Here is a 14,421-nt window from a genome sequence, read left to right as displayed (position 1 = left end):
AGTCTATACTCTATGGGATGTTCTGTGTTGTGTGGCAGCATTTAGAGAGCTTGTATTGTGGACCAAGGTAACGATTGTTCAGTACTCAGGTGTTTACCACTGTGAGTGGTTCCAGCATGTACACAGCTGTCTAGATTAATCATTGTTAAGACAGACCTAGCCGTACCCTGGATAAAAGCATCTGCCAAGCGACTAGTTGGGTCTGACGTGTTTGGCTTCTCCAAATATAACTCCTGCTTTTGAGAGATTAATCGACAGGGGCTAGCCTTTTAAAATGCTTTTTTCATCAATTTTTTTCATTCTTCCTCCCTTTCTTTGCTGTTGTGGAAAATGCATCTCGCTCAACTCCCTCCCTAATGAACAGAGATACCTGTGTATCTCTGTCCCCCTCTGTTTTCAACTGGCTCTGAGCGGAGCTTCACAATCCCTGCTAAATTACCTTTCTTGTCCTCCGTGTTGGGATTTTTCCTTCCTCTCATCTACCTAACTCCACTTTGTGTGTGTGTGTGTGTGCGTGTGCGTGTGTGTGTGTGTGTTTTTGACAGTATGCGTGTACCTATATGTGTATATACAGTATTTGTATGTTTGGGGATGGTCTCACGTGTCTGTGGTTTTCCTGTCTCTGTAGTGGGCACTACATGACATGTCAGGCCATCCACACCTCTTCCTCCTCTCCCCCCTCTTCTCCCTCTGTATTGTAACAGCTCCCGCATGGAAGGACGCTCTCTTGAGCTCAAGAGAGGCTTGCTTGCACGCGCACACACACACACACAAACACGTCTCATCTGCAATTCCCCTCCGCTTGGCTTGAAGACAATAGGATCCGTCCTTCCCAGTCTATGCATGTTTTTGTGTGCATCCTCATTCTGCCTCCCCATTAGCCCTGCATCAAGCTCTACATGCATGTATGTCACTATGTCTGAGTCTCAATTGGCAGTCTATTCCCTATATATTGTACTCGTTTTGCCCAGAGCCCTATGGGCCCTAGTCAAAAGTAGTGCACTATATAGGGTGTAGTGTGCCTTTTGGGATGCGGCCTATCACTCTACTCTGCTTGCCTTCTCACAATGAAAGGAGGCTAGGAGGAGTGTGGCCCCATAACACAGACATGGCATCATTCATTCATCCTTTCATAGCAGCACTACAACATACTACTGCAGGCCTTGCCTTGGATTCATGCTGACATGTGAACTGGTTCTCTCATTTTGTGGTTACTGAATTCAGAAAAGGACTAACTACACTCCACTTCATCCACACCACTCATAGTTTCTATTAAATTGCTATTAAGTCACTTTTCAGTCACTTGTCATTTGTTTTACTCTGAGTCCATAAGATGATGAACTCACCATGCATTTCTCTGAGGAGTCCTAATACACATTGCATTGATTTGTTGGGTATGTCCCCCTCAATGTCCATCTCAAACATTGACCCATAGTCTCCCTCTCACGTTATTTGCATGGAGTGTTGCTCTGAATGTTCTCTTTCCTCTCTGGGATGTCTTGTGTTGTTGTGTTCCTTGAAAGCTATTCTGTGTGCTGGACTGAAACTAAGCGAAGCCACTGGCTGTTAGAAGTCCACACTCACTCTCAAGTGAAACATATCAATTCATTCTGCATGTACGGTGTCCATATTAGGACAGTTTCAGACTGTCTATTCTCCTTAGCGATTGGTTAAGATGAACATGCCCATTGCCGATGACAACACGGTGCACTTCACGTCCACTCTGATGGCGCTCATCCGCACTGCTCTGGAGATCAAACTGGCATCTGGTCAGTGACCTTTAACCTAACCACCTCTACACAAAAACACACTCCAACCACAGTAGTAGAATGGGAATATTGCAAATACGAATAAATACAAAACATAAATCAAGTTTTAAACAAATTAAAAGGATATATATATTTTTTTAAAGGTACTTGTTTTGTTAACAGAAATCACAATAATATCGTGTCATCATTCAAAGAGGAGGGTAGTGGCCTAATAATCCCGCCCTGCTCGGTCCAGGGCCATATGTATCAAGCATCAATAGTAGGAATGCTGACTTCGGATCAGTTAAGCCTTTTAGATCAAATTTATGAACTTACATGGACAGGGGGGGACCTGATCCTAGATCAGCACACTACTCTGAGATGCTTGATACATATTGGCCCTGATGGGGATGTGTGGGACATTAGTTTGTGGTGCTGATGAATGAGTAAGGATGTATGTGAAACCTAGGCGTTTGTCTCTCAACAGGAGTCCTGGCTCAGCGTCTGTGTGACGCTGACCTGAGGAAAGATATCTCCAGAGTCTGGCCCAACCTGCCTCAGAAGACTATCGACCTGCTGGTCACACCATATAAAAGTAAGCCAAGCTGGTGGTGTGAGTGTACGTGTGTGTATGTGTTTGTGTTAAAGGGTGTGAGTGAGAAACTGAAATGCAGAGCAATAGAGAGAAAGGAAGTGAGAAAGAACTTAGAGAGACAGAAAATACAGGAAATAATATTCAGAGCACTGAGCTTCACCAAAGACCAGTCATCCCTCGAGGGAGTGTGTAGGCTCAACTGCCAGGCTTTCTACTAATTTCTACTCTCTCTTTTTACTGCTTGTTCCGTCTACTCTGTATGTGAGAGCTATATTTACACACACACACACACACACACACACACATACACGGCTTGAAAACAGTACACTCGCCCTCATTCTGTCTCCTCCGATGCCATCTGCTGGTAGTGGAGAGAAGACAACTAGTGCTTCAACTTTTCTCCACTACTCTCTCCTTCCTTCTCTCGTTCTTCCTTCTCTCCTCCTTTCTTCTCTCCTTCTTCCTTATCTCCTCCTTCCTTCTCTCCTTCTTCCTTCACTCCTCCTTCCTTCTCACCTTCTTCCTTCTCACCCTCCTTCTCTCCTTCTTCCTTCTCACATTCTTCCTTCTCTCCTTTCAGATGATGAGTTCAATGAGCTTCTTTGCCCCTTTGCGGTTGTAAACCGAGAGCTGACAGTGGGGAAGGTCTACGCTGCCCTCATGATCTTTGACTACTACAAGCAGAACCGGGCCAAGAGACTGGAACAGCAACTGGGACTGGACTTCACAGGGACAATTAAGGTAGGATTGTATAGACGGCTCATCTTTGCCATAATTGCTGCTATGACAGCATGGGCAGTGCCATTGAGGGCTATCTAAACTTCTTCAAAATAGTAAAAGTTGGCAATGGCGCTTCCCATGCTAAAACAGGCTTTGTGGCAAGTGAGCCCTCTATCCACATCTATGGGCCTCAAAAATGCACTTATGCATGGGACTGACTCTCATGGATGTTCCTGAGATAAATCTTCCCATACAGACGAAAAGGCATTGGGTCCTATGGTGTTCTTTTGGGGCCAAATTATTAGCGAGTTTTAGGCTCCAAATCCATTGAATTTGTCACTACTGTGACAGATGAAGGACTAGAAATGGGATGGAATTTAATGCATTCGTAACGTCACTTGATTATTTTCTCCTCTCTGTGTCTCCTGCAGAATAAAAAGGGCCCAGCCTTCTTCCGCCACATGCCCATGACCCATATGCAGGAGGAGGGGACAACAGTCTCCAGAGCCAATCCCCTGCCATCCTCCCAACCTGAACCAGAGTCTCAGCCAGAGCCCATGCCATCCACCACCTCTCTAACCAATGGGGAAGCAGTGTGAGTGCCCACCCATGGGGTTTTCTTAGCAGACATACAGTCATGAATATCAATGGATTAACATTCAAATACTGTACACAGGTAGACGAGCACTATCATGTTGTCTAATAATGTTCATCATAATATGGGTGTGTGTGTGTGTGTGTGTGTGTGTGTGTGTGTGTGTGTGTGTGTGTGTGTGTGTGTGTGTGTAACCTCAGGCCAAGCACTAGAAGTCCTATAAAAGAGTCAGGAGAGCAACTGTCTCAGGAGGGCCAGCGGTCCAGCAGTAGAAAAAGGATTCTACAGAGGGGCCAGTCAGAGGACGTGCCCTACTCCAACAAACCTCAGGTACTTAGTACATATATTATACCAAAGATGGGAAATATGCAAGCAACCATTCACTCTTAAACCTCTGGTACACACAACTAGTGGTTGCAAACTTTTCCTAAATTGCCTACTGTGTGTTGTTTCAGGAATCAGTGGAGATGAGGCAGGTGGAGAACGGTGCTGATATAGGGGGCTACTCTGGTCTGGATGGCCATGGCAGAGCAGCCTCCATGCCAAGACTGGACTCCCAGTACTATGTAAGTCCTTCATCACTCACCGCCTTACTGTACCCCTATACTCTCTCACATAGGACGCCGCCAAGACCTGATTCTACAAATAGGACAATGTCAACATTAGGGCAATTCTAGTTGTACAGTAGTACACATTATACAGGTTAGGGTTCGTACAACACAGTTAATACTCAGTTGACGGTATGAAATAATTCTTTGTCATACAGTCAGTAGGACTTGATGATCGCTGCAGCTGTACATAGTCCATCGGTATATAGCCCACCCAATTTACCTACCTCATCCCCATACTGTTTTCATTTATTTACTTTTCTGCTCTTTTGCACACCAGTATCTCTATTTGCACATGATCATCTGATGATTTATCACCCCAGTGTTAATCTGCGAAATTGTAATTATTCGCTCCTATGGCCTATTTATTGCCTACCTCCTCATGCCTTTTGCACATATTGTATATAGATTCTTTTTTTTTCTTTTTTCCCCCTACTATGTTATTGACTTGTTTATTGTTTACTCCATGTGTAACTCTGTGTTGTTGTCTGTTCACACTGCTATGCTTTATCTTGGCCAGGTCGCAGTTGCAAATGAGAACTTGTTCTCAACTAGCCGACCTGGTTAAATAAAGGTGAAATAAAATGATGATATTACTATGATACATAGTCAGAGAGGAAGGGAGTGAGGGAAGTAGTAGAAGTGAAAGGGAACATACAGTAGGATAGAGGAAGATAGAGTAGAAGAAGGAAACAAGATAAAGGTAGGTAGAAATGAATTAGTGAAAGCAGCCACAGGCTAACTAAAGCAGAGACGCTGTCTGTCAGTGCCCATCAAGTCATCCTGCTGACCTTGTGTGAATCCCAAATGGCACCCTATACAGTATGCCACTTTTGACCAAGGCCCATATGACTCTGGTCAAAACTAGTGCACTATATAGGGAAAAGGGTGCCATTTGTTATGTAGACCTTATGTGACATCTCACTATAATATTTCCTCAACAAATCTGAATGTAGAGCCATGTCCCCAGCAACACAGTGAACGAGTATTTTGCATTCTACACAAGATAAAATATTATTGTTTTAAACAACTGATGATAATCTGATTGCCACATTGTGTAATATAATTTACTCAATAATGTAATATGCAAATATCTCTCTCCCCGAAAAGTTCAGGTGGAAAAGTCTGTAGGGAATTGCATAAAACCTTATTTCAACTATGCCCCATCATCACCTTGCTGTTAATAAATGTTGACATCCATTTCCACATATTTTTTTTACCCATTTGCCTGATTTAGTTTTTCACACAAATGTTATTATATCCATTATGGATATAGTTAATGTCCCAAATTTGTTTTACTGACATTCATTTTCTGTCTTTTTATTTTCATATTTTTCTCCCAGCTCCTGTGGTAAATGGAGTCCTGGTTTCTTCCCTCTTGAATACTTTTTCCGGGCCCTTCTTTCCAGCTGTGTGATTGGTTCACACGTCTAACCAAATGAATCCTGTCTGTCTCGCTTTGCTGTCAGTCTGTCTTCCTGTCTCTCCATCCACTCCCATTCCTCCCATCCTCTTCTCCTCTTGACTCCCATGGCTAATGTTGTGCCCACCTCCCTCCTGTGTCTGATAGCGGAACCACCCTCGTCACCTACCTGGGACCTACCTGGCAGTATGTACACCTGTTCCGCCTCTTTCTCTCTCTCTTTTTGTATATATCGCTTTCTATATATCTCTCTCTTTCCCTTTCTCTCTCCCATTCCTCTTTTTCCAACTCTGTTTGCCTCTGTGCTCCCTCCATTCCAGAGTTCACACACTCTCAGCATCAATGTTCCCTCTAAACTGCGGACGCGCAGCTCCCCCAGGACTGCCGTGCAGAAGAAAATATCAGCCCACTGAGTGAAGCATGAGTTTGAACTTCACTCACTTCTTAGAGCAGTGGTCACCAACCGGTCGATCACCATCGACTGGTCGATCTCTAAGGAATTCCTAGTCGATCTCCAAACATTTCTGTAAAAAAAAATGATAAAGCCTTGTGTTCCTATTTTTTTTTCATTCGTCTGGGGCTGTTGGCGTTAGGTGCACCCGATTCAGCTGCCCTGCGCTCCGGGTAGGCGAACTGTTGCCATTTTGAACCATTTCATGTGATTGAAGGTGCAAACTCAGGCACCATCAGCCCAGTAAAATAAAAAGCGAATTATTTAAATGTACTCTCACTCAGCTGTGCCTCACAAGTAATACAACAACGGATCTATTACCGGTGGGATCATACAGCCTACCTCAAATGTTGAATTTTTTTTTTTAAATGTCCCGAACAACAATGCACTGGCAGGGCAATTCAACCAAAGCCAATATGCTGTAAAGTCATGTTAAAAAACATCTGAGTGGTAGATCTCAGCTTGCATTATGACACAGAAAGTGATCTTGACTCAGAAAAGGTCGGTGAACACTGTTCTAGAGTTTTCCCTGTTAACTTCTAGTTCCTCCCAAACCCGGATCCGGGAGCACCCCCCACAGTAAAAAAGCTGACTAGCATAGCCTAGCATAGCGTCACAAGTAAATACTAGCATCTAAATATCATTAAATCACAAGTCCAAGACACCAGATGAAAGATACACTTCTTGTGAATCCAGCCATCATTTCTGATTTTTAAAATGTTTTACAGGGAAGACACAATATGTAAATCTATTAGCTAACCACGTTAGCAAAAAGACACACATTTTTTTACTCCCAGTTTTTTACTCCATCAGTAGCTTTCACTATTCGACTAAATAAAGATATACAGTGGGGAGAACAAGTATTTGATACACTGACGATTTTGCAGGTTTTCCTACTTACAAAGCAAAAATCCAGAAAATCACATTGTATGATTTTTAGTAATTAATTGGCATTTTATTGCATGACATAAGTATTTGATACATCAGAAAAGCAGAACTTAATATTTGGTACAGAAACCTTAGTTTGCAATTAACGAGATCATACGTTTCCTGTAGTTTTGACCAGGTTTGCACACACTGCAGCAGGGATTTTGGCCACTCCTCCATACAGACCTTCTCCAGATCCTTCAGGTTTCGGGGCTGTTGCTGGGCAATACGGACTTTCGGCTCCCTCCAAAGATTTTCTATTGGGTTCAGGTCTGGAGACTGGCTAGGCACTCCAGGACCTTGAGATGCTTCTTACGGAGCCTCCTTAGTTGCCTGGCTGTGTGTTCGGGTCGTTGTCATGCTGGAAGACCCGCCACGACCCATCTTCAATGCTCTTACTGAGGGAAGGAGGTTGTTGGTCAAGATCTCGCGATACATGGCCACCATCCTCTCCCTCAATACGGTGCAGTCGTCCTGTCCCTTTGCAGAAAAGCATCCCCAAAGAATGATGTTCCACCTCCATGCTTTCACGGTTGGGATGGTGTTCTTGGGGTTGTACTCATCCTTCTTCTTCCTCCAAACACGGCGAGTGGAGTTTAGACCAAAAAGCTCTATTTTTGTCTCATCAGCCACATGACCTTCTCCCATTCCTCTCTGGATCATCCAGATGGTCATTGGCAAACTTCAGACGGGCCTGGACATGCGCTGGCTTGAGCAGGGGGACTTGCGTGCGCTGCAGGATTTTAATCCATGACGGCGTAGTGTGTTACTAATGGTTTTCTTTGAGATGTGGTCCCAGCTCTTTCAGGTCATTGACCAGGTTTGCCGTGTAGTTCTGGGCTGATCCCTCACATTCCTCATGATCATTGATGCCCACGAGGTGAAATCTTGCATGGAGCCCAGACCGAGGGTGATTGACCGTCATCTTGAACTTCTTCCATTTTCTAATAATTGTGCCAAAGTTGTTGCTTTTCACCAAGCTGCTTGCCTATTGTCCTGTAGCCCATCCAGCCTTGTACAGGTCTACAATTTATCCCTGATGTCCTTACACAGCTCTCTGGTCTTGGCCATTGTGGAGAGGTTGGAGTCTGTTTGATTGAGTGTGTGGACAGGTTTCTTTATACAGGTAACGAGTTCAAACAGGTGCAGTTAATACAGGTAATGAGTGGAGAACAGGAGGGTTTCTTAAAGAAAAACTAACAGGTCTGTGAGGCCGGAATTCTTACTGGTTGGTAGGTGATCAAATACTTATGTCATGCAATAAAATGCAAATTAATTACTTCAAAATCATACATGTGATTTTCTGGATTTTTGTTTTATTCCGTCTCTCACAGTTGAAGTGTACCTATGAATAAAATGACAGACTCTACATGCTTTGTAAGTAGGAAAACCTGCAAAATCGGCAGTGTATCAAATACTTGTTCTCCCACTGTATATAGCCACTAACCAAGCAACTTCATAAGATGACAGTCTGAAATAATATTTATGGTATAGCATTGTTTTTTCTAGAAAAATGTGCATTTTTCAGGTATAATCATAGTTTACATTGCAGCCACTATCACAAAACTCACCAAAGCGACTAGAATCATACGAGAGCAACGTGTATTACCTAATATACTCATCATAAAACATTTTTAAAAATACACAGCGTACAGCAATTGAAAGACACAGATCTTGTGAATCCAGACAATATTAAGATTTTCTAAGTGTTTTACAGCGAAAAACACTATATCGTTATATTAGCATACCACATGAGCTAACATCACCAGCATTGATTCAAGGCAAAAAGAGCGATAACGTTATCACACCAAAATATATTAATTTTTTCACTAACCTTTCAGAATTCTTCAGATGACAGTCCTGTAACTATATTACACAATGCATATAGATTTGTTCGAAAATGTGCATATTTAGCATCACAACGTGGTTATGCAATGTAATCAGTCAAAACATAGCATGCATTCTGGCCGGGCGCATCTTGGAAAGGACTAGTTTACGATTATTTATCGATTAGATTGACAAAAAAATACAGGTTGGACAGCTAATGAAGATGCATTAGTTATTAATGCAACCGTGAGTTAGATTTTTAAAATTAACGTTACTAGACATACAGTGTGCGTTACAGCCAGACTAGTGCCGCAATAATGGCCGACAAATGCGTTTACATTTTTCCACATAATACGGAATAAAATCATAAATAGCTCTTATTTTTGGACGAGCTTCCATCAAGAATCTTGGGCAAGTTGTCCTTTGTCCAAAAGAATCGTTGCTTTGTTGTAAAAGTCTCTTCAACTTCGGAACTAGCAGCTAACAATAGCTACGTGGCACACACATGTCAAATCTCAAAGCGCAATACTAACAAATTCCGAAAATAGCAATATATCGCATAAACTGATATAAATCGGTTTAAAATACATTTCGTTATGATGTTTCTAACATTATATCGAATTAAATAACAGACGGATATATTTTATGCCGATAACGAGAGTTTTGAGCATGCCATTCTGATGTCTTCTTGGCCTTGACGAGCGTCCAAAAGAACGGACATGTCACTCCATGGCCTTTTATAAACTCTGAGAATACGTAAAGACTCCATTCCACTTCTCATTGGTTACTGACATCCAGGGAAGGCGGGTGCAGTTCATTTCGACCATAGGCGACACACAGAGCTTTAAACTGATCTGAGAACAGAGGCTAGATTTCTGACCTTCGCATGTCCTGTCATGATTTTCGCTGTAGAAAGAGTTCTGGTTCACCCACAGACATAATTCAAACGGTTTTAGAAACTAGAGATTGTTTTCTCTCCAATAGTAATAATAATATGCATATTGTACGAGCAAGAATTGAGTACGAGGCAGTTTAATTTGGAAATGTAAAAAAATAAATAGTGCTAACAGCTCCCCCTATTGACAAAAGGTTAACACTATCAACATTTCTCTTTACTGTGGCAATTGTGATCGAATCAACGCAATATTAGCCACTTTTAATGCAACATATCGAAACAAAACAAACTATGCAAGAGCTTTTTTTGTAGGCAGAACGCATCGGAGTAAGATTCTATTGCATTGACATGCACGACTCAGCCCATACTCTACACAGACCGGTGTGACAAAACCAATCAGAGCTGCAGTAGGTCTATATGCAAATAGACCATTGCCATATATGGATCTGTGCCATTTACATTGAACTGGACTGTGTTTACAGCATGAGAGGTTGTGAGTAGATGCGGTTGTTTTGAGATAAAAGTGAGAGCTGCATGTAGCCATGTGTGCACATTTGTTCATATCCTTTGGTAGTTAGTGAGTTATTAACCCAGTTATAGATCATTTGTAGTCAGTAATAGAGGAGTGATTGTTTCCTAAACGTATACATTTCTAGACATCTTTGAAAAGTGAGTCAGGTAAAGAGATTTTTTTGTCTTAATGGAGCAGTGTTGTATTTTGAGATAGGCTTGAAGTAGCCAATAGGCAGAGAGGGGAGCATAATTTCGTGGTATGGGAATAACAATGCATTTTATATTGTAAAATAGTTTCTTGCATCAAACACCACAACATTTTCAGTCACCTCCTTGTCTGAAGGACAAGTGGATAAAGAGGTTAATGTCAAGCCCTGCATGTTTTTTCAGAAGTCTCATGGAATGTAGGCCTATATTGAACACCACACCTTGGCTGCTACTGTAGGCTAAATAATATAACAGCTATTTCCATGTTAAAATGTTATGGGATGCATTTTCTCCATTGTATTTGATGGTAGGCCACTCTGGTAGACTTACATTATGATCAAATAGCCACAGTAGCCTACTTGACCACTGTTAAAACTAACTTAAAGCGGGTACAGCCTGTGTTCACAGTAAACACATGCCGGAAGTTGCAAAGGAATTTTCAAAATTTTCACAATTTCACAATGTTTTCACAAAGTTTGCGCTCAGCAGACCTGAAATTTGCACAGTGCCTAAAACAATTAGAGGGAACATTGATCACTGTCTGTCTGACACTCTTTAGACATTAGTTAAAGCCCATATTGGTGTGAGTATTCAAGAGCCACGTCACCCACAGTAGAACTATTGTTCAGTGTTTTAGTACTTTGAAAGTTCCCCACATACATACATGGTACGCCATTTTCTGCTTCCTTGCCATGAAGTGACATATGACATTTGTGAGAATTAGTGTTTGTGTTGTTTCAGTGGGTGGTGTGTTAATGTTTTAATGTAAGCAACGACTGCTAATTTCCTACTTTCCTACTGACATAACTGTACTGTTGTCTCTTTATTTCCATATGTTGTTGTTGTTGTTGTACAATCCACTGACTGAAGCTACTGGCCAGAACTGTGTGATAAGAACTCTTGGAACAAGCACAACAGAGTGTATACCTCAATAATCAATTTGGTTATGATCTATAATATCTGTCAGTTGACTTGTGGCGATACCGATTCAACAATGAAGTAAGAACTCAACTTAGAACTGGAAATTGAACAGGACTTTTATATTGGGAATACTCCCATGCTTTTTCCAGGAGACTACTCAGCGTTATGGGTCAACTATGGCAGGGTGTCACCCAGGCTGTGACCAACAGAGGGGGTGATAACGTAGTTAGTGTTCCAGCCTATCAGCTCAGTTACTGTACCTCCAGTCCAGGCAGAGCTATTCGGTCAGATAAGAATCTGGCAGGGTGGAGACATTTCCTATTAAGCAACTACAGTATCACCCTGATGCTCAGTATTGAAGTGTTTTAGAAATAACTGTAATTATGTACTTACTACTAATGGACCACATTGATAGAAGCTGTTCATTCCAGCAGTCTTAAAGTTCATCATGTTGTATTTTGCCATGTTAATCAAGCTTCTTTCAAACACAGAAAAATCAGAGCTTGTCAAGGTGTGAAATATGTTATGGGAAATGTCAACACCCTGCTTATTCGTCACTAGCAGTGTCTCCTGCTAGCATATGACAAGTTTTAACAACATGGACCAAACATTATGTACGCCCAACCCCAAATCAGACCCTACCGCTTACCCCCTATGCACTTGTGTGTATCCCAAAAATGTGATAGATTTAGGTAGTATGGTGAATATGGTATGGTGCCAGTATATTGCCACTTAGCGTGCCAAAGACCTATAGCTCTGGTCCAGGGCATTACATGCGGGTTGCTGATGCTGAGCCTTCCTACAATGTCAGCAAGCCTCACATAATGCCCTGGACCCAAGCTAGCCAGGGGCCAGGGGCAAGGTAGAGTCATTACCATATCATTATCATTTTGATTATACCTACCATATCCTTTCGGTTCGATATCATGTGCCTAGGCCCTAGGGATGGGGGCAAAGGGGTTGATTTGGAATTCAAAGGGTGCTACGCCAATCATTAGTGTTGTGTTCAAGATTAAATATAGTGAGTGGAAATCTCGGAGTGTTTCAGTCAGAAATGTCTCCTCAACATCTGTTTCTGAAGAGGTTGAACGTCGGTCTCAAGCCCAGAGAGTGGTGTCCACCGGTCGATCGTACTTCCTTGTCTGTACTGTGTCTAGTGAACAGTTTGGTGCTTGGTGCTCCAGTCCAGTAGTGCTTTGGTTGTGCTGTATAAAATAACACTCTAACGCTACACTACTATGGTAGCTAGCCCTCCATCTTGTATTCCTCCAATCACTGTTCTTCCTCTTTGCTCGCTCCTCTCAGCCTATTGCTGACATCAGTCCTATCAGGCGGTCGGCGTCCACGTTGGCTTCCCAGTGCCCCCAGGAGATGAGTCTGAGAGACTACACCCTGGAGCGGCCCAGCCAGGCCCAAGCCCAGGCCTCCTCAGCCCCAGGTCAAGCCCAGGACAGGCCCCATCACCATCACCACCACCGCTGTCACAGACGCAGGGACAAGGACAGGGACAAGAAGCAGAAGTCACTTGACAGGGCAACCAGCGTTCAGCCTTCTAGTGAGAGGGGTACCCACATGATGCATGCATGTGCACACATACACACACAGACTTGTTTCACATGGTCATGCAGCAACATACACACTCTCAAAGATATCTCACTCACTGTGGAACCCATGCAGTCCAAGTTGTTGAACTATGAATTCATACAGAAATAGAGTAAGGAAACCGTTCATTCTCAGAAGCAGCAAAAGAGCCCTTGCTCTTGTTCCAAATCGCTTGGACGCCTTTGCATAGTGGCATAAATTCCTTATCGGATTACGGGCCTGATCGGGTTATGAAGGAAAGGGGTTTCTCTGTTGCGCTTCCCAAAGGACTTGAGCCAGGGATTTTGTGTGTCAAGTTTTCCATCTGACTAGCAAAGAGACTTATGAGCTCCCCGAGGAAAATCTGCTTTGTGTGGATTAGATTTTTGATTTGTATTTGCCGTTCTTCTTTGTTCTATGGCCTCAAAAACGGTAGTTATAAAATGTTGGCTAAGCTGCTCCAGTAGTAGCTCCCCTTAGGGGCGACGGGGCAGCCGCTCTACAAACTGTGTACGATGTGAAATCAGCACGTCTCATGTACAGGCTGTGACTGAGTGAGGCTTAAAAAAACTTTCTAGTGGAGAATATCTCTGGCAGCCTGGGCCCCACAGAACATGGGCATCAGTAGCCAAGAGTTTTTTATTTTTTTAAATTTTAATTTCACCTTTATTTAACCAGGTAGGCCAGTTGAGAACAAGTTCTCATTTACAACTGCAACCTGGCCAAGATAAAGTAAAGCAGTGCGACACAAACAAAAACACAGAATTACACATGGAATAAACAAACATACAGTCAATAACACAATAGAAAAGTCTATATACAGTGTGTACAAATGAGGTAAGATAAGGGAGGTAAGGCAATAAATAGGCCATAGTGGCAAAATAATTACAATTTAGCAATTAAACACTGGAGTGATAGATGTGCAGAAGATGAATGTGCAAGTAGAGATACTGGGGTGCAAAGGAGCACACAAAAAAAACAGTATGGGGATGAGGTAGTTGGATGGGCTATTTACAGATGGGCTATGTACAGGTGCAGTGATCTGTGAGCTGCTCTGACATGCTTGTCGCCTTTTTCCCAGCTTAAAAGATTTACTTCATGCAGTGAAGAACGAGTGCTATTATGAATGAGAGTCTCCACTAAGCCTCTCTCCACCCAGGTAAGAGTTCCTATTACGCCCATTAATCCAGTTTCCATCCGATTAGAGCCCCACCACGCAAGGGCGAAGAAAAACCTGAAAGGAAAGGACAAAACTGTGCCTGTCATCTCGTACCAAAACCAAAAGAGATTGCATTTTGGAAGCGAGTTCATGTACCAACAGTACGAATATCAACTAAAACCTTATACCTCTCGCAGAAGCTAGCGGTTGGAGTCGGAATTGTACAGCTAAAACCACACTAGTTGGCTACA

The 14,421-nt window shown here is 42.6% G+C and overlaps 1 protein-coding gene across 4 annotated transcripts in view; it reads left to right on the top strand.

The window, feature by feature from the left end:
- The window catches only part of LOC111961707 (voltage-dependent N-type calcium channel subunit alpha-1B-like), a 235,501-nt gene extending 221,471 nt beyond the window's left edge, over window positions 1-14,030 (top strand). The window contains exons 42-49 of one of the 4 annotated variants that reach the window (XM_070442465.1): window positions 1,664-1,769; window positions 2,236-2,343; window positions 2,924-3,084; window positions 3,495-3,658; window positions 3,859-3,988; window positions 4,114-4,224; window positions 5,837-5,875; window positions 12,736-14,030. In XM_070442465.1, coding sequence (XP_070298566.1) covers window positions 1,664-1,769; window positions 2,236-2,343; window positions 2,924-3,084; window positions 3,495-3,658; window positions 3,859-3,988; window positions 4,114-4,224; window positions 5,837-5,875; window positions 12,736-13,143 — 1,227 coding nt within the window. In that variant the 3' untranslated portion in view covers window positions 13,144-14,030. Of the gene's footprint in view, window positions 1-1,663; window positions 1,770-2,235; window positions 2,344-2,923; window positions 3,085-3,494; window positions 3,659-3,858; window positions 3,989-4,113; window positions 4,225-4,431; window positions 4,852-5,836; window positions 5,876-6,009; window positions 6,901-12,735 lie in introns of those variants that run through there. The other 3 variants (XM_070442461.1, XM_070442456.1, XM_070442458.1) reach the window with 3 other exon arrangements.
- The last annotated feature ends 391 nt before the right edge of the window (window positions 14,031-14,421 follow it).

This window comes from Salvelinus sp. IW2-2015, linkage group LG4q.1:29 (assembly GCF_002910315.2).
Source record: "Salvelinus sp. IW2-2015 linkage group LG4q.1:29, ASM291031v2, whole genome shotgun sequence".
NCBI classification, from domain to species: domain Eukaryota; kingdom Metazoa; phylum Chordata; class Actinopteri; order Salmoniformes; family Salmonidae; genus Salvelinus; species Salvelinus sp. IW2-2015.
This window is presented reverse-complemented; position numbering and strand designations above follow the sequence as displayed.